The sequence below is a fragment of the Balaenoptera ricei genome, chromosome 1, assembly GCF_028023285.1.
Source record: "Balaenoptera ricei isolate mBalRic1 chromosome 1, mBalRic1.hap2, whole genome shotgun sequence".
NCBI classification, from domain to species: Eukaryota; Metazoa; Chordata; class Mammalia; order Artiodactyla; family Balaenopteridae; genus Balaenoptera; species Balaenoptera ricei.
The window spans coordinates 130,289,612-130,310,407 of record NC_082639.1 but is presented as its reverse complement, the minus strand read 5'-3'; the positions used below and the strand labels follow the sequence as shown (position 1 = coordinate 130,310,407).

Genomic DNA, 20,796 nt, shown 5'->3' with positions numbered 1-20,796 from the left:
GTCATTAAGTCATTAATGTCATTAGAAATGCCTGCTATCATTGGTCCACTGGACAGTAAAGATGGAGGTATAATCAACCTTTGTCTATCATAAGTATAATCATTATTTTATACGGTACTCATGATATTTTAATTTTAATTATTGCTATTAAAATGTAACAAAAATATCATAACCTGATATTAAAATTTTATATTTTTGTTAACTTATAAAATCTTCCTCCTCACCAGTTCAAAAACAAAGTACATACATACATATATACAAACCATGTCAAAGACAGGCTTCACTATAATGTCACTACTTATCTCTATACAAGCATTAGAAAATATAAGAGCTATCACCCCAAAGATACAGCTTTAAGGTATTCTGTTAATTCTATACTATTTTGTCTACAACTCTAACTCCTCACTCTTCTCAGAATAGCTAAGTTTTTAAGTTACATTTATGCTAAGTTTTATGTATTTAATTATGGGCCTCAGAACATTATTCCTATTACATAGAATTTATTCACCAAATACTGTTCATAATTCTAAATTTTTAGGATTTAAGAATTACCCTAGTTGCCAATTTTTCTTTATACTCTCTCTATTCCTTTTTACATATAAAGAAATCAAAAGTTTTATTGAGAAACAATTTAACAATATTTCACTTATTAGCTTTGCTTTATTCTTTGGTTTTACAGAGTTTTTGATTATAAAAGCAAAATTAAATCCAACTACATTGTATACGAAAATACTGCTTAAAAGATTTTGACATAACAAATTTTAGGACCTATTATTTACTAAGAAACAGGTAAACCAAATGCCCCTAATAAACAACCTGCTATTTTAAACTTATTTCTGCCTTCAGTTCAACTTCCTAATTCTGTATGTGTATACATGTATACAATATAAAAACTGACAAAATTTTTTTATTTCTATTTTTTTTCTTCTCTGTTTCAATGTATAAAATAATCTTTTCTCCACCTAAAGCATGTTAACAACAGTAACTGGTTTAATTAGCAAACACTCAACCTGATTACTAGTAACTTTTTTTTTGTAACTATCAGTAAAAATGTATTTAGCAATACTTTCTTACTTCATTTACTACTCTAAACTGATCTGAGACAAAAGCTACTGTCTCTAAATAACATTTAGGGTTAGTTGCCTGGGGCCTTACACTGACTGATTTCTCAGGTCTTTTTCAAGTTTAAAATACTATTTTAAAAAATACAAAATTGATAGCGAAGCTCTATCTTTAGAGAAGTGAGCTAAATATGAATGAACATATTGATAAAATGGTATCTAACTGTCGAAAACAAAAGATAGCATATAAATAAATCTTGGTTTAAAGGACAAGGTAAAAATAAAAGGAAGGCACTAAACTTCTACATGCTTTTATCACTGCTATTGGTAAGCCAAAATTGCCTCCATAAATAAATGGAATATACTGATAAATACTTCAAGTTTTTATAATGCTATGGTATATACTGAACAATTACATAAATTTTTACAAATATATTTGAACTGTACAATTTAAGTATACATTCCTTAACTTCACTATTAACATTTTAATTAAGAAACTTTTTTGATTATAAAAATATACTTATTGAAAATTTTATAAAATAAAAAATTCTTAATTTATCCATAAGCTCATAACTCAGAGATAACTTACTACCCAATTTTAAGTATAATCTTAATTTTTTTCATCATTTGTACAAAAACTTGATTCTTACATCTTTGCAATCTTCTTTTGTGCAACTAGTTTTGATGCGTGTATCAAACCACCTAACAGTTCCATCTTCACCACAAGAGAGAAAAGTATACGGGTCATTAGGTACAGTCATAATCTGAAGATGAAAACAAAAGTACAGGTAATGTTAGTGAACATTTAAACAGATGACTTTGAAAAACATTACTGCTATACCATAAAATGATTATGGCAAAAGCAACTAAGAACCATTTATTTTAATTATTTATGACTTACCCGTATCATAATGCAAAACAGTGCTATGTATGTAGAAATATACAAGAGGTAACTGTTGAATTAATGTGACTCATTACTTTGAAGTTTGACATTAATGTACCTTCAGACAGAAAGCTCTTTAAATTATAAACTCCTAACAACTTGACAAGAAAAATCCTACCCTTGGAAGCTTGTTCAAACTTTGAATAGCCAAATTTTTGTTTTCTGGATGTGAATTTACACTTGTATTAGAAACACACTGTAAAATTTTACTCTCTGATAATGTTTATAAAAACTATGTGATGCTGAATTAAGCATTTAAACTGACCTCTCAAAAATTTTTTGAGCAATGGTAATGGTTCTATAACAATGTAAAAGTACTAAATGTCACAAACAGTACAGTTAAAAATGGTTTGAATGGCAAATGTTATATTAGGTGTATTTTACAAAAATTAAATTTTTTAAAGAAATGAAACATTTTAGATATTCCTGTATCCACTTCTGGTTTAGCAATAATACTGTAAGTTGAGGCCCTCTGTGAACCCTCCTGTCCAACATATTCCTCCCCTTCTCTGTCCTTAGAAGTAGAAACTGCCAAAATTGGGTATTTAGCATTCTCACATAGGTTTTTATGTACCCATAAACAATGGAAGGTATATTCCTATGTTTTAAAACTCTGTATACATGAAAAGGTGCTCAGATTCATTAGTGATCAACTAAACACAAATTATAATCCTAAGTAAATATCACTACACATCACCAGAATGACCAAAATGAAAGGGACTAGATTAATATCACGTCAATGAGGACATGGAGCAACTAGGGCTTTCACACATCGTTGATGGGGCTGTAAAATGGTACCATCACTTTGAAAAACCATGTGTCAGTATCTACTAAAGCTGGTCATATGCCTCTTCCATGACCCAGCAATTCCACTACAAATAAATGTATGCATAAAGGCACCTAAAGATGTGTACCAGAAAGTTCATAGCAGCATGATTCATATTAGCTAAATACTTGAAACAACCCAAATGGCCAGTAAGAGAATAAGAACAGAAATTGTGATTTACTCTTAAAATACTAAAGCAATAAAAATAAAGAAATACATTGTTCTCAAATTATGTAAAACCAGTGATTAAAAATAAGATTTCTTGCCAGAAATTAGTGGAGTAACATCTTTAAAGTAGTAAAAGAGAAAAAAAAAACAACTGTCAAACTAGAATTCTATACCCACAGAAATATCTTTCTAAAACAAAAATAAACTAGACTTTTTCAGAAATAAGAAAGCTGAAAGATTATTCAGTAGCACAGAAGTCATCAAAGGATGCCTCTTACATAACTATGACCCATTATTTTTGTAAATAAGAGTTTGAATGAAACTCAGCCACATCCAATCATTTACATATTATCCAAGTCTGCTTTCCTGACACAATGGCATATTTGAGTAGTTGTGACAAAGATTATATGGCACACAAAGCCTAAAATATTTACTATTTGGCATTTTACAGGATAATTTTCCAAACCTCTACATTAACAGACCAGCACAATATAAATACATCTTTTAAAATCCTTCATGTAAAAGGAAAATAATACCTGTCATAATCTGGATCTATGAAAAGGAATTTAAGATTGGAAATAATAAATATGTAAGTAAACATAATATAATTTTTACTTTGTTTTAAAATCTTTTAAAGATAATTGACTATTAAAGGAAGAATATTAACAATGTATTAAGGAAACTATAAAACATATAAGAATAAAATGTAGGAAAAAAATACCCAAAATTCCAGGAGAAGAAAAATGAAACTACAGTGTTATAAGATTCTTATACTATATTTGAAGTGGTACCATATTACTTGATGGTACACTGTGATAAAGTTTATGATGTATACTATAAACCCTAAAGCATACACTAAAACAACCACAACAAAAAAAAGTTATAGCTAATAAATCAACAAAGGAGGTAAAGTGGAATCACAAAAATACTCAGTTCTTACAAAAAACAGAAGAAGGGGGAAAAACTGATGCAACAGGAACAGAGGGAAAACAAAGAGCAAGACACAAAATTTAAATTCAGCTACCTACATATCAATAATCACATTAATTGTAAATGATATAAACAGCCCAATTAAATAAAAAGCAGATGTTGCTAGATTGGATAAAAAAGCAAAACCCAACTATAAATTGCCTATAAGAATCTAACTTTAAATATAAAGACACAGATAGCTAGACTAAAAGTAAAAGGACAGAAGAAAGAGATACCACAATAACTCTAACAATGAGAAAGCTAGATTTGCTATATAAATAGCAAATTTCAAAGCAAAGAGTATTAATGGGGATAAAAAGAGTCATTTTACAATGATAAATGGGTCAATCCATGAATAGAAACATCAAAATCCTGAATGTTTATGTACCTAAAAACAGATCTTTGAAATATATGAAGCAGTAATTGACAGAACTGAGTGGAGAAACAGACAGTCCAAAAATATTAGATTTCAACACATCTGTTTCAATAATTGATAGAACAAGTAATCAGAAAATCAGTAAGAATATAGAAGAATTGAACATGGTTATCAGCCACCTTGACATAACTGATATTTATGGAACACTCCACAAACAAAAGAATAAGCAGTTTTTAAAGTGCATAAGATAAATTTACCAATAGACTATGTTCTGGGACACAAAACCAGTCTCATTAAAATTAACAGGATTCAAGTCATACAAAGTACATATTCTGACTGAGATGGATTTAACTAGAAAATAATCATTGTAAATCAGTCCATACAAAGACAGTTACACAAATGATTAAAATAGCTTCAACTGCAATTACGCCCAAGCTGGAAAACAACTCAAATATTCAAATATATCCAAATATTTGGAAACTAAATGACATGTTTCTCAATAAATGATGAATCAAAGAAGAAATCACAATGGAAACTAGAAAATATATTTACTAATTTACTAATAGAAGAGAAATGGAAGTTCAGCATATCAAAATTAGTGAAATTTACCTAAAGGAATACTCAGTGGAAATTTTATTTTACTGACTGCCTGTATTAGAAAGGATAAAGGTCTCAAATCAGTAACTTCAGCCTCTACTTTAAGAAACTAGAAGAAAGAGAGCAATGAGACTCACCATAGTAAACAGAAGAAAGGAAAAAATGGAGATCAAAAATAGAAAAAGAAAACAAGAAAATAGAGAAAATCATGGAAACCAAAGTTTGTTCTTAGAGATGATCATTAAAATTGATGAAATCTCTACTCAGACTGCTAAGAATAATAAAGAGAGAGAGAGAGAATACAAACTACCAATATCAAGAGTGACAGAGGTGACATCACTATAGATTCTACAGATGTTAAAAGGATAGTAAGGAAGTACTGTGAACAACTTACACCAACAAATTCAGCAATATAGATGAAACAGGTTCCTTGAAAAGGATAAAATACCAAAGCTCATTAAAGCAGAAAGATATAACCTGAATCACCAAATATTCATTTTAAGAAATAAATATGCAGTTATAAACATCCTACAAAGAAAACTCTAGGACCAGATGGCTTTATTGGTGAATGCTCCCAAACATATAAGAAACAAATATTACCACTTCTACACAAACTCCTTCAGAAAATTGAAGAGGACAAACTTTCCAAGTTATTGCAATAGGGCAGCATTATGCTAACAACAAACCCAAAGACAGTGCAAGAAAACAAAGCTAAAGATCATCTCTCATGAACATGTCTGCAAAAAAAAAAAGAAAAAGTCCTTAACAAAATGAATACAACAACACAGAAAGAGGATAATATATCAATATATGACCAGGTGAGGTTTATGTCTGGAATGTTAAATTGGTTTTAACATTTGAAAAATAAATGTAATTCACCATGTTAAGAAACTAAAAGATCCAATTAAAGATGTTTAAGACAAAAAAAGAGTGGAATGCACATTGATCTCAAGTCCATGTGAAATGTTTTTCAAGATGGACTGTAGTTACACAGAGCAAAACAATTCTCAATAAATATTAAATGTTTAAAATCATAAAAATATCTTTTCTACTATAAAAAAAAGAAACTAGGGCTTCCCTGGTGGCGCAGTGGTTGAGAATCTGCCTGCCAATGCAGGGGACACGGGTTTGAGCCCTGGTCTGGGAAGATCCCACATGCCGCAGAGCAACTGGGCCCGTGAGCCACAACTACTGAGCCTGCGTGTCGGGAGCCTGTGCTCCGCAACAAGAGAGGCCGCGACAGTGAGAGGCCTGCGCACCGCAATGAAGAGTGGCCCCCGCTCGCAGCGACTAGAGAAAGCCCTCGCACAGAAACGAAGACCCAACACAGACAAAAATAAATAAGTTAATTAGTTTAATAAATAAATAAATTTTAAAAATTAAAAATTAAAAATTAAAAATTAAAAAATTAAAAAAGGAAACTAAAAGAAAAGCAATACAATCCTTTCAAAAAATGAAAAATGCAGAGAAAACACGTGACAAAATCCAATATCCAGTCCTGGTAAGTGTAAGAATATGAACAGAAAGGAATTAACTCAACCTGCTAAAAAAGCATTATTGAAATATACCTACTGTCATAGTTAATAGTGAAGATCAAAGATCAAAACAAGGGAAGGATGTTTAGTCTTACCACTTTTATTCAATATTAGACTGAAAGTTCTAATAAGGGTGATAAGATAAGAAAAAGAAATAAAAGGAGTCCAGATGGGAAAAGAAGAAAAAGTGTCTCTATATTCACAAATGACATAATCATCTAAGGAGAAAATTCTATGTAATCTTTTGGTAAAAAGTTACTAGAGCTAATAAGTGAGTGTAGCAAAACTGCAGAATACAAGATCAATATATAAAAATCAACTGCATGTGAAAATACTAGCAACAAAACCATCAGAAATTGAAATTTTAAAGATAATACCATTTACAATAACATTAAAAAATATGAAATATTTAAGGGTGTCTTAAGACACACAAACTGAAAATTATAAAACATTGCCAAGTAAAATTAAAGTCCTAGATAAGGGAGATATACTGCAATCATGGATTGGAAGATTTAATAATTGTTGTCAATTCTCCCTAAATTGATATATAGATTCAAATAAATCCCAGGAGGAATTTTGGTAAAAATTGACAATTATCAAATCCATGTGGAAATACAAAAGACCTAAAATACCTTAAACATTTTGAAAAAGAAGAAGAAAGGACTTATACTACCTGGTTTTAAGAGTTCATGTTAAGCTATAGTAATAAAGACAGTGTGGTACAAGCATAATCATAAATCACTGGAAGAGAAAAGATACTGACCAGAAATAGGTGAAAACAGATGTGGTCAAATGACTTATGATCATGATGCAAAAAAAGTTCAGTGGAGAAAAACAATGTTGGAAAACCAGATATCCATATGCAAAATAATGAACATAAAGCAGTATCTCATACTTCATGAAAAAATTAACACAAAATGGATCATCGATCCAAATGCAAAACATAAAAGTATAAAACTTTTAGGAGAAAATCATTGTGACATTTGGTTAAACAAAGATTTTTAGACACAACATTGGTTCCCCTCCCAAAATAATAAATTTGATAAAATGGGCTTCTTTAAAATTAAAGAACTTCTTTTTGAAAGACACTGTAAAGAAAATGAAAAGACTAGCCATCAACTCAGAGAAAAAAATTGAGTCACATACCTGAAAAATACACAGAACATACTTTTTAAAACCCTCAAAATTCAACAATAAAAAATGAAACAATGGGCAAAAGATTAAACAGACAATTCACCGAAGAAGGCACATGAAGAAACAGGAAAACATGGCTCAAACAAAGGAACAAAGTAAATCTCCAGAAACTGACCCTAATAAAAGGGAGATATATGAATTACCTAAAAAAGAATTGAAAGCAATGGTCATAAAGAAATTCAATGCACTACAAGAGACTACAAATAGCTAAGCAAAATCAGGAAAACAATGCATAAACAAAACGAGAATATTACCAATGAGAAAGAAACCAGAAAAATGAGCGTAACAGAAATTATGCAGCTGAAAAATATAGTAACTAAATTTAAAAATTCACTAGAGAAGGATCAACAGTAGGCTCAATCAAGCAGAAAAAAGAATCAGCAAAGTCAAAGATAAGCCATTTGAAATCATCTAGTCAGAGGAACAAAGAAAAGGAATGAAGTGAAAAAAGCCTAAGGGACTTATAGGATATCACCAAGATGACCAATATTCCCATTACAGATGTTCCAGATGGAGAAAGGGGAGTGGGTAGAGAGCTTATCTGAAAAAAATAATGGCCAAAATTTCCCAAATCTGAGAAAGAAAATGAACGTCCAGATTCGAGACTCAGAGGACTCCGACTAGGATGGGCCCAAAGAGGCTCAAATCAAGACATACTATAAACAACTAGTCAAAAGTGAGTTAATCTTGAAAGCTGCAAGAGAAACGTGAATCATTACATACAAGGAAGCTCCCATTAGATCAGTGGATTTCTCAACAGAAACATTACCAGCCAGAGGGAAGTGGGATAATACATTCAAAGTGCTGAAAGAAAAAACCTGCAAACCAATACTATATATCCACCAAAACTGTCCTTTAAAACTGAAGGAGAAATAAAGACCTTCCCAGATAAAGAAAAACTAAGAAAGGTTATCACCACAAAGACCTGCCTTACAAGAACTGCTAAAGGAAGTCCTTCAAGTTGAAACAAAAGAAGCTAGACAGCAACACACAGCATATAAAAATATAAAGATTGTGGTAAAGGTAAATATACAGACAAATACAAAAATCTGTAATACTGTAATGGTGGTGCATAAATCACTTTTGAGTATAGAATTTAAGAAATAAAAGGATTAAAAATTATTATAACACTACGTTAATGACTACAAAATATAAAAAGACATAGTTTGTGACACTGAACAAAGTGGGGCAAGGATGTAAAGGAATAGAATTTTTGTATGTGATTAAGTTAAGTTGTTATCAGTTCAAGATAGATTGTTATAACTATGTTTTATGTAATCCTCATGGTAAACACAATGAAAAAAACCTATAAAAGATGCCAAAAGAAAACAAGAAAGGAATTAAAGCATGCCATTATGAAAGAAAAAAGAAAATCAATAAAACACAACGGAAAGCAGCAAGAGAGGAAAAGAGTGACCAAATATTTGCAGGACACACAGAAAAAAATTTTTTAATGGCAATAGTGAGTAGTTCCCTATAAGTAACTACTTTAAATGTAAATGGTACAGTACTAAGTGGGAAGTTTATAGTAATAAATACCTACATTAAAAAAGAAGAAACATCTCAAATCAACAACCTAACTTTACACCTCAAAGAACTAAAAAAAGAACAACAAATTAAAGCTAAAGTTAATAGACAAAGGAAATAATAAAGATTAGAGCAGATATAAAGGATATGAAAAATAGAAAAAAGTATCAATGAAATTAAGTTCTTCTCAAAAGAGTAACAAAATCAACAAACCCTCACCTGGACTAACAAGAAAAAAAAGCAAAATGACTCAGCAAAAATCAGAAATGAAAGAGGAGACATTACAACTTATACCACAGAAATAAAAAGGATCCTAAGAGACTACTATGAATACAACAACAGATGGAGTGACCTAGAAGAAATGAATAAATTTTTAGAAATATATAACTTACCAAGATTAAATAATAGATTAGATAGATAGATAGATAGATAGAGATAAACCGAACAAAGCTACACTACAGTAAGGAGACTGAATCAGTAACCAAAAACATCCAAAGAAAGGAAAGCCCAGAACCAGATGGCTTGACAACACCAGCTACATTAAAAAATTTACATCAATCCTCTCAAATTCTTCCAAAATACTGAAGAGGAGGGAACACTTGCAAACTTATTCTATGAAAACAGCTTTACCATGATACGAAAATCAGACAAAGATACTAAAAGAAAGTAAGACTACAAACCTGTATTCCTGATGAATACTGATATAAAAATCCTCAGCAAAATGCTAAAAAGAAAAAAAAAATCCAAAACAATAACACACAAATAGCCCAAGTCAGATTTACTTCTGAAATGCAAGGATGGTTCAACATACACAAATCAATCAAAGTAATTCATCTCATTATCAAAATGAAGGACAAAAACCATATGATCATCTCAACTAATACAGAAAAAGCATTTGACAAAATACAACACACTTTCATGATAAAAAACACTCAACAAACTAGGAATGGAAGGAAATTACCTCAACATAATAAAGGCCATATATGAGAAGCTCATAGCTAATATATTCAATGGTGAAAAACCAAAAGCTTTCCCTCTAAGATCAAGAACAAGGCAAAGATACCCACTCTCGTCACTTCTATTCAATATAGTATTAGAAGTTCAAGCATCAAGGCAAGAAAAAAGAAATAAAAGGCATCAAAATTGGAAAGGAAGAAGTAAAAAAAACCTGATCTTATACATAGAAAACTCTAAAGTTTCTGCAACAAAACTATTAGAATAAATGAATATAGCAAAGTTGCAGTTACAAAATCAACACTTAAAAATCAGCTGTGTTTATATACAGTAACAATGAACAATCTGAAAATGAAATTAAGAAAACAACCCATTTACAATAGCATCAAAAAAATAAAATACTTGGGAATAAACTTATTCAAGGAGGTGAAAGATCTGTACACTGAAAACTACAAAACACTGCTGAAAGAAATTATAGAAGACACAAATAAATGGAAAGACGTTCTGTGTTCATGGACTGGAAGACTGAATATTGTTAAAATGTCCATATAATCCAATGTGACCTATGTTTAATGCAATTTCTATCAAAATTCCAAGGACATTTTTACAGAATCAAAAAAAACCCCCTAAAATTCATATGGAATCTCAAAGGACACCAAACAGCCAAAACAATCTTCAGAAAGCAAAACAAAGCTGGAGGCCTCACACTTGCTGATTTCAAAGTGTACTACAAAGCTACTACATTTAAAACATTATGACAGACCTACAGACCAATGGAACAGAGTAGAGAACCCAGGAATAAATAAACCCTCACATATGTGGTCAAATGATCTTTGAGAAAGGTGCCAAGGCTACACAATAGGGAAAGAATAGTCCCTTCAACAAATGGTGTTGGGAAAACTGCATATTCACATGTAAAAGAAGGAAGTTGGACCCTTATTTATGCCACATACAAAAATTAAAATGTAATAAAGACATTTTAATATAATACTTAAAAGTATAAAACTTCTAGAAAAACAACCCTGGGGAAACACTTCATGACTTTAGATTTGGCAATGATTTCTTGGATATGACACCAAAAGCTCAGGCAACAAAAGTGAAAATAGATAATATCAAACTTAAAAACTTCTACACAGCAAAGGAAACAATCATCAGAGTGAAAAGAGAATCAACAGATTGGGAGAAAATGCACACTGCAGCTTATAAGGGATTAATAGCCAAAATATATAAAGAGGGACTTCCCTGGTGGTCCAGTGGTTAAGAATCCATCTTGCAATGCAGGGGACGCGGGTTCGATCTCTGGTCAGGGAACTAAGATCCCACATGCCACGGGGTAACTAAGCCCACACGCCGAAACTAATAAGCCCACACACTCTGGAGCCCGCGTGCTACAGCTAAAGAGCCCGCGCGCTGCAACTACAGAGCCCACGCACTCTGGAGCCCGCACGCCACAACTAGAGAGCCCGTGTGCTGCAACTAATGAACCTGTGCTCTCTGGAGCCCACGCACCACAATCAGAGAAAAGTCCATGCACCACAATGAGGAACCTTCATGCCCAACGAAAGATCCCACATGCTGCAGCTAAGACCAGACCCAGACACGGCTACATAAATAACATATATATATATGTGTGTGTGTGTGTGTGTGTGTGTGTATATATATATATATATATATATATATATATATATAGAACCCCTTCAACAACAAAGCAATCCAATTAAAAAATGGGCAAAGTACTTGAATAGACATTTTTCCAAAGATATACAAATGACCAACATACACAAAAAGAGCTAACTCAACATCACTAATTATTAAGGAAGCAAATAAAAACCTCATTTAGCTATCTCCTCACGCGTTAGAATGGCCACTATTTTTTAAAAAACAGAAAATAACAAGTGTTGACAAGGATGTGGAGAAATTGCAACCTCTGTGCACTTTTATTGGGAATGGAAAATGGTACAGCTGCTATGGAAAAAAGTATGGAAGTTCCTCGAAAACTAAAAATAGAATAATCATATGATCCAGCAATCCCACTTCTGTGTATATGTATCTAAAAGAATTGAAAACAGAACCTTGAAGACATATTTGTACACTCCTGTGTTAATAACAGCATTATTCACAACAGCTAAGAGGTGGAAGCATCCCAAATGATCATTGATGGGTAAACAGGTAAAGAAAATATGGTATATACATACAATGGGATACTATTAAGCCTTAACAAAGAAGGAAATCCTGTCATATGCTACAATGCAGATGAACCTTGAGGACACTGTGCTAACTAAAATAAGCCAGTCACAAAATGACAATTTCTGCAGGATTCTACTTCTGTGAGGTATCTAAACTAATCAAACTCTTAGAAACAGAAAGTAGAATGGTAGTTGCCAGATGCTGGGATAAGGGGGAAGAGGAAAACTGTTCAATGGACGCAGAGTTTTAGTTTTAAACAAAAAACTATATTCCAATCACAGTGTATATGTATTCAGCAAAAAAACATCTTTGGCAAAAGGTTATATACTGTTAAAATGTCCTTATATAGGCTGCCTCTTTTGCTTGTATGCTGTTTGCGATTCTGATTTAATTTTCTAAGAAGTAAATTATGTTTATACAAAAAAAATCCATAGGGGAGAAAAAAATAGACTCCTACTTCATATTATCAGAAAAATCAAATCCAGGTGAATTATAAGATCTAAATGGAAAAGACAAAACAATAAACTTTCTAAAAGAGAAAACAGAAGAATGCCTCCATAACCTTCATATAAGATTTTTTTTTACATCTTTATTAGAGTATAATTGCTTTATGGTGTGTTAGTTTCTGCTTTATAACAAAGTGAATCAGTTATACATATACATATCTCCCCATATTTCCTCCCTTGCATCTCCCTCCCTCCCACCCTCCCTATCCCACCCCTCTAGGTGGTCACAAAGAACCGAGCTGATCTCCCTGTGCTATGCGGATGAAGAAAAGATTTTTTGAGCAGGATGCAGAAAGCACTAACAATAAAGGAAAAGACCAATACATTAGACAACACTGAGAACTTCTGTTCATCCAAAGACACCATCAGGAGGGTGAAAATACAACCACAGAGTGGAAGAGATAGCTTCATATGCAGAAGATACAAGAAATTCCTATAAATCAACAATAATAATGAAATAAAATGGACAACCCAATAGAAAGATTAGGAAAGAAATCTGAATAGGCACTTGACAAGACAGTATATCCAAATAACCAATAAACATATGAAGAGATGCTAAACCTCAGAAGTATCAACAGAAAAAGGCATTTTAAACCACGAGAACCTGTCAAAATTAGAGATTAACAATACCAATTGTTGGCAAAGATGAGGGGCAATAGGAATTCCTATATGCCATTGGTGGGCACGAAAGCTGTTACACTTTGGAAAACTGGCACTATCTCTAAAATAAACAAATACTTATCCTGTCACCGAACAAGTTTACTTCTAAACATAAATATACTGAAAGTCATGTAAAGGAATGTTCTCCAAACTGGAAATCAAATTTAAAATTTTCATCAACAGCAGAACAGATCAATCAGCTGTGGTTTACTCACACGATGGAATACTAAAAAGCAATGAAAATGAACACATTAGACTTGTACCCAACATGGATGAATTTCACAAATGTAAGATAAGATTCTGTTCAGCAAAAGACATCAGATTCAAAAACAAAAACAAACAGAAGACCATTTAATGTGCCTTCATTGATATAATGTTCAAAAACAGAAAAACTAAGGTGGTTAGAAAAATCCGGTGTTGGAAGTCAGGATAAAGGGGCTTCTGGGAAACTTAATGCCTTATATTTCTTTTTCTTTTTTTAAATATTTATTTATTTACTTATTGGTTGCACCGGATCTTAGTTGCAGTAGGTGGGCTCCTTGGTTGCGGCTCCAGGGCTCCTTAGTTGCAGTAGGTAGCCTCTTTAGTTGCGGCATGTGGGCTCCTTAGTTGTGGCATGTGAACTCTTAGTTGCAGCATGCATATGAGATCTACTTCCCGGACCAGGGACTGAATCCAGGCCCCCTGCATTGGGAGCGCAGAGTCTTATCCACTGCACCACCAGGGAAGTCCCAATGCCTTATATTTCTTGATCATTGTGGTTGTTACATGTACATATTCACTTTGTGATAATTTACTGAGCTATATGCTTAGTGTTTATGTACTTTACCTACATGTTTTATACATCAATGGAAAAAAACAAGTTTAATGGTAGATAGAATAAGAAGGTCTTAACATGTATCTCATCAGAATTCCAGAATAAAAAAATATAGAGAGAAGGCTAGGAGATCTGCCTGAGATACCTGGCACAAAACAAATATTAAAATATTTGCTTCCTAAGAAATCGGCTTTCAGATAGAGTTCCTCAGACAACGCTAACGCAAGGGGAAGAACCTCAATCTAGCTGAATTAAAAGGTAAAGGAAGTACAACTTCAGGTGGAGGAACCACGATGGCGGAGTAGAAGGACGTGCTCTCACTCCCTCTTGCGAGAACACCAGAATCACAGCTACCTGCTGGACAATAATCGACAGGAAGACACTGGAACTCACCAAAAAAGATACCCCACATCCAAAGACAAAGGAGAAGCCATAATGAGACGGTAGGAGGGGTGCAATCACAGTAAAATCAAATCCCATAACTGGTGGGTGGGTGACTCACAGACAGGAGAACACTTATACCACAGAAGTTCACCCACTGGGTGAAGGTTCTGAGCCCCACGCCACGTTTCCCAACCTGTGGGTCTGGCAACGGGAGGAGGAATTCCTAGAGAATCAGACTTTGAAGCCTAGTGTGAATTGATTGCAGGACTTCAACAGGACTGGGGGAAACAGAGACTCCACTCTTGGAGGGCACACACGAAGTAGTGTGCGCATCCGGGACCCAGGGGAAGGAGCAGTGACCCCAGGGGAGACTGAACCAGACCTACCTGCTACTGTTGGAGGGTCTCCTGCAGAGGCGGGGGGGGGGGGGGGGGCGCTGTGGCTCACCATGGGGACAACGACACTGGCAGTAGAAGTTCTGGGAAGTACTCCTTGCCATGAGCCCTCCCAGAGTCTGCCATTAGCCCCACCAAAGAGCCCCAGGTAGGCTGCAGTGTTGGGTTGCCTCAGGCCAAACAACCAACAGGGAGGGAACCCAGCCCCACCCATCAGCAGTCAAGTGGTTTAAAGTTTAACTGAGCTCTGCCCACAAGAGAAACAGTCAGCTCTACCCACCACCAGTCCCTCCCATCAGGAAATTTACACAAGCCTCTTAGATAACCTAATCCACCAGAGGGGAGACAGCAGAAGAAAGAAGAACTACAATCCTGCAGCCTGTGGGGAAAAAAACCACATTCACAGAAAGATAGACAAGATGAAACGGCAGAGGACTATGTACAAGAAGAAGGAACAAGATAAAACCCCAGAAAAACAACTAAATGAAGTGGAGATAGGCAACCTTCCAGAAAAAGAATTCAGAATAATGATAGTGAAGATGATTCAGGACCTTGGAATAAGAATGGAGGCAAAGATTGAGAAGATGCAAGAAATGTTTAACAAAGACCTAGAAGAATTAAAGAACAAACAAACAGAGATGAACAATACAATAACTGAAATGAAAACTACACTAGAAGGAATCAATAGCAGAATAACTGAGGCAGAAGAACGGATAAGTGACCTGGAAGACAGAATGGTGGAATTCACTGCTGCGGAACAGAATAAAGAAAAAACAATGAAAAGAAACAAAGACAGCCTAAGAGACCTCTGGGACAACATTAAACACAACAACATTCGCATTATAGGGGTCCCAGAAGGAGAAGACAGAGAGAAAGGACCCGAGAAAATATTTGAAGAGATTATAGTCGAAAACTTCCCTAACATGGGAAGGAAATAGCCACCCAAGTCCAGGAAGCGCAGACAGTCCCAGGCAGGATAAACCCAAGGAGAAACACGCGGAGACACATAGTAATCAAACTGGCAAAAATTAAAGACAAAGAATAATTACTGAAAGCAGCAAGGGAAAAACGACAAAAAACATACAAGGGAACTCCCATAAGGTTAACAGCTGATTTCTCAGCAGAAACTCTACAAGCCAGAGGGCAGTGGCATGACATACTTAAAGCGTTGAAAGGGAAGGACCTACAACCAAGATTACTCTGCCCGGCAAGGTTCTCATTCAGAGTCGATGGAGAAATCAAAAGCTTTACAGACAAGCAAAAGCTAAGAGAATTCAGCACCACCAAACCAGCTCTACAACAAATGCTAAATGAACTTCCCTAAGTGGGAAACACAAGAGAAGAAAAGGACCTACAAAAACAAACCCAAAACAATTAAGAAAATGGACAAAGGAACATACATATTGATAATTACATTTAAACGTGAATGGATTAAATGCTCCAACAAAAAGACACAGGCTTGCTGAATGGATACAAAAACAAGACCCATAAATATGCTGTCTACAAGAGACCCAGTTCAGACCTAAGGACACATACAGAGTGAAAGTGAGGGGATGGAAAAAGATATTCCATGCCAATGGAAATCAAAAAAACCTGGAGTAGCTATACTCCTATCAGATAAAATAGACTTTAAAATAAAGAATGTTACAAGAGACAAGGAAGGACACTACATAATGATCAAGGGATCAATCCAAGAAGAAGATATAACAATTATAAATATATATACACCCAACATAGGAGCATCTCAATACATAAGGCAACTGCTAACAGCTATAAAAGAAGAAATCGACAGTAACACAGTAAGAGTAGGGGACGTTAACACCTCAATCACACCACTGGACAGATCATCCAAAATGAAAATAAATAAGGAAACAGAAGCTTTAAATGACACAACAGACCAGATAGATTTAACTGATATTTATAGGACATTCCATCCAAAAACAGCAGATTACACTTTCTTCTCAAGTGCGCATGGAACATTCTCCAGGATAGATCACATCTTGGGTCACAAATCAAGCCTCAGTAAATTTAAGAAAATTGAAATCATATCAAGAATCTCTTCTGACCACAACGCTATGAGATTAGAAATGAAATACAGGGAAAAACACGTAAAAAACACAAACTCATGGAGGCTAAACAATACATTACTAAATAACCAAGAGATCACTGAAGAAATCAAAGAGGAAATCAAAAAATACCTAGAGACAAATGACAATGAAAACACAACGATCCAAAACCTACGGGATGCAGCAAAAGCAGTTCTAAGAGGGAAGTTTATAGCTATACAAGCCTACCTGAAGAAATAAGAAAAATCTCAAGTAAACAATCTAACCTTACACCTAAAGGAACTAGAGAAAGAAGAAGAAACAAAACCCAAAGTTAGCAGAAGGAAAGAAATCATAAAGATCAGAGCAGAAATAAATGAAATAGAAACAAAGAAAACAATAGCAAAGATCAATACAACTAAAACCTGGTTCTTTGAGAAGATAAACAAAATTGATAAACCATTAGCCAGACTCATCAAGAAAAAGAGGGAGAGGACTCAAATCAATAAAATTAGAAATGAAAAAGGAGAAGGTACAACAGACACCACAGAAATACAAAGCATCCTAAGAGACTACTACAACAACTCTATGCCAATAAAATGGACAACCTGGAAGAAATGGACAAATTCGTAGAAAGGTATAACCTTCCAAGACTGAACCAGGAAGAAACAGAAAATATGAACAGACCAATCACAAGTAATGAAATTGAAACTGTGATTAAAAATCTTCCAACAGAGAAAAGTCCAGGACCAGATGGTTTCACAGGTGAATTCTATCAAACATTTAGAGAAGAGCTAACACCCATCCTTCTCAAACTCTTCCAAAAATTGCGGAGGAAGGAACACTCACAAACTTATTCTATGAGGCCACCATCACCCTGATACCAAAACCAGACAAAGATGTCACAAAGAAAGAAAACTACAGGCCAATATCACTGATGAACATAGATGCAAAAATCCTCAACAAAATACTAGCAAACAGAATCCAACAACACAAAAGGATCATACACCATGATCAAGTGGGATTTATCCCAGAGATGCAAGGATTCTTCAATATACGTAAATCAATCAATGTGATACACCATATTAGCAACTTGAATACTAAAAACCATATGATCATCTCAATAGATGCAGAAAAAGCTTTTGACAAAATTCAACACCCATTTATGATAAAAACTCTCCAGAAAGTGGGCATAGAGGGAACCTACCTCAACGTAATAAAGGCCATATATGACGAATCCACAGCAAACATCATTCTCAATGGTGAAAAACTGAAAGCATTTACTCTAAGATCAGGAACGAGACAAGGATGTCCACTCTCACCACTATTATTCAACATAGTTTTGGAAGTCCTAGCCACGGCAATCAGAGAACAAAAAGAAATAAAAGGAATACAAATTGGAAAAGAAGAAGTAAAACTGTCATTGTTTGCAGATGACATGATACTATACATAGAGAATCCTAAACATGCCACCAGAAAACTACTAGAGCTAATCAATGAATCTGGTAAAATTCAGGATACAAAATTAATGCACAGTAATCTCTTGCATTCCTATACAATAATGATGAAAAATCTGAAAGAGAAATTATGGAAACACTCCCATTTACCATTGCAACAAAAAGAATAAAATACCTAGGAATAAACATACCTAGGGAGACAAAAGACCTGTATGCAGAAAACTATAAGACACTGATGGAAGAAATTAAAGATGATACCAACAGATGGAGAGATATACCATGTTCTTGGATTGGAAGAATCAATATTGTGAAAATGACTATACTACCCAAAGCAATCTACAGATTCAATGCAATCCCTATCTTATTACCAATGGCATTTTTTACGGAACTAGAACAAATCATCTTAAAATTTGTATGGAGACACAAAAGACCCCGAATAGCCAAAGCAGTCTTGAGGGAAAAAAACGGAGCTGGAGGAATCAGACTCCCTGACTTCAGACTATACTACAAAGCTACAGTAATCAAGACAATATGGTACTGGCACAAAAAACAGAAACATAGATCAATGGAACAAGATAGAAAGGCCAGAGATAAACCCACGCACCTATGGTCAACTAATCTATGACAAAGGAGGCAAGGATATACAGTGGAGAAAAGACAGTCTCTTCAATAAGTGGTGCTGGGAAAACTGGACAGCTACATGTAAAAGAATGAAATTAGAACACTCCCTAACACCAAACACAAAAATAAACTCAAAATGGATTTGAGACCTAAATTAAGACCGGACACTATAAAACTTAGAGGAAAACATCGGAAGAACACTCTTTGATATAAATCACAGTAAGATCTTTTTTGATCCACCTCCTAGAGTAATGGAAATAAAAACAAAAATAAACAAATGGGACCTAATGAAACTTCAAAGCTTTTGCACAGCAAAGGAAACCATAAACAAGATGAAAAGACTACCCTCAGAATGGGAGAAAATATTTGCAAACGAATCAGCGGACAAAGGATTAACCTCCAAAATATATAAACAGCTCATGCACCTTAATATTAAAGAAACAAACAACCCAATCCGAAAATGGGCAGAAGACCTAAATAGACATTTCTCCAAAGAAGACATACAGATGGCCAAGAAGCACATGAAAAGCTGCTCAACATCACTAATTATTAGAGAAATGCAAATCAAAACTACAATGAGATATCACCTCCCACCAGTTAGAATGGGCATCATCAGAAAATCTACAAACAACAAATACTGGAGAGGGTGTGGAGAAAAGGGAACCCTCTTGCACTGTTGGTGGGAATGTAAATTGATACAGCCATTACGGAGAACAGTATGGAGGTTCCTTAAAAAACTAAAAATAGAATTACCATATGATCCAGCAATCCCACTACTGGGTATATATCCAGAGAAAACCATAATTCAGAAAGACACATGGGGGGCTTCCCTGGTGGCACAGTGGTTAGGAATCTGCCTGCCAATGCAGAGGACATGGGTTCGATCCCTGGTCTGGGAAGATCCCACATGCAGTGGAGCAACTAAGCCCATGAGCCACAACTACTGAGCCTGCACATGTAGAGCCTGTGCTCCATAACAAGAGAAGCCACAACAATGAGAAGCTCATGCACCGCGATGAAGAGTAGCCCCCGCTCACCGCAACTAGAGAAAGCCTGCGCACAGAAACGAAGACCCAACACAGCCAAAAATAAATAAATTAATAAATTTATAAACAAAAAAAAAGACACATGCACCCCAATATTCATTGCAGCACTATTTACAATAGCCAGGTCATGGAAGCAACCTAAATGCCCATCGACAGACGAATGGATAAAGAAGATGTGGTACATATATACAATGGAATATTACTCAGCCATAAAAAGGAACGAAATTGAGTCATTTGTTCAGACGTGGATGGATCTAGAGACTGTCATACACAGTGAAGTAAGTCAGAAAGAGAAAAACAAATATCGTATATTAACGCATGTATGTAGAACCTAGAAAAATGGTACAGATGACCCGGTTAGCAGGGCAGAAGTTGAGATACAGATGTAGAGAACAAACATATGGACACCAAGGGGGGAAAACCGCAGTGGGGTGGGGATGGTGGTTTGCTGAACTGGGCGATTGGGATTGACATGTATACACTGATGTGTATAAAATTGATGACTAATGAGAACCTGCAGTATAAACA

The 20,796-nt window shown here is 34.5% G+C and overlaps 1 protein-coding gene across 7 annotated transcripts in view; it reads right to left on the bottom strand.

Annotated features, from left to right (window-relative positions):
• Positions 1–20,796, bottom strand: part of DCAF6 (DDB1 and CUL4 associated factor 6) — a 166,118-nt gene that overhangs the window by 93,068 nt on the left and 52,254 nt on the right. For all 7 annotated transcript variants that reach the window (XM_059935645.1, XM_059935654.1, XM_059935662.1 and 4 more), the window contains exon 5: positions 1,712–1,825. In XM_059935645.1, the coding sequence (XP_059791628.1) occupies positions 1,712–1,825 (114 nt within the window). The remainder of the gene's footprint in view (positions 1–1,711; positions 1,826–20,796) is intronic.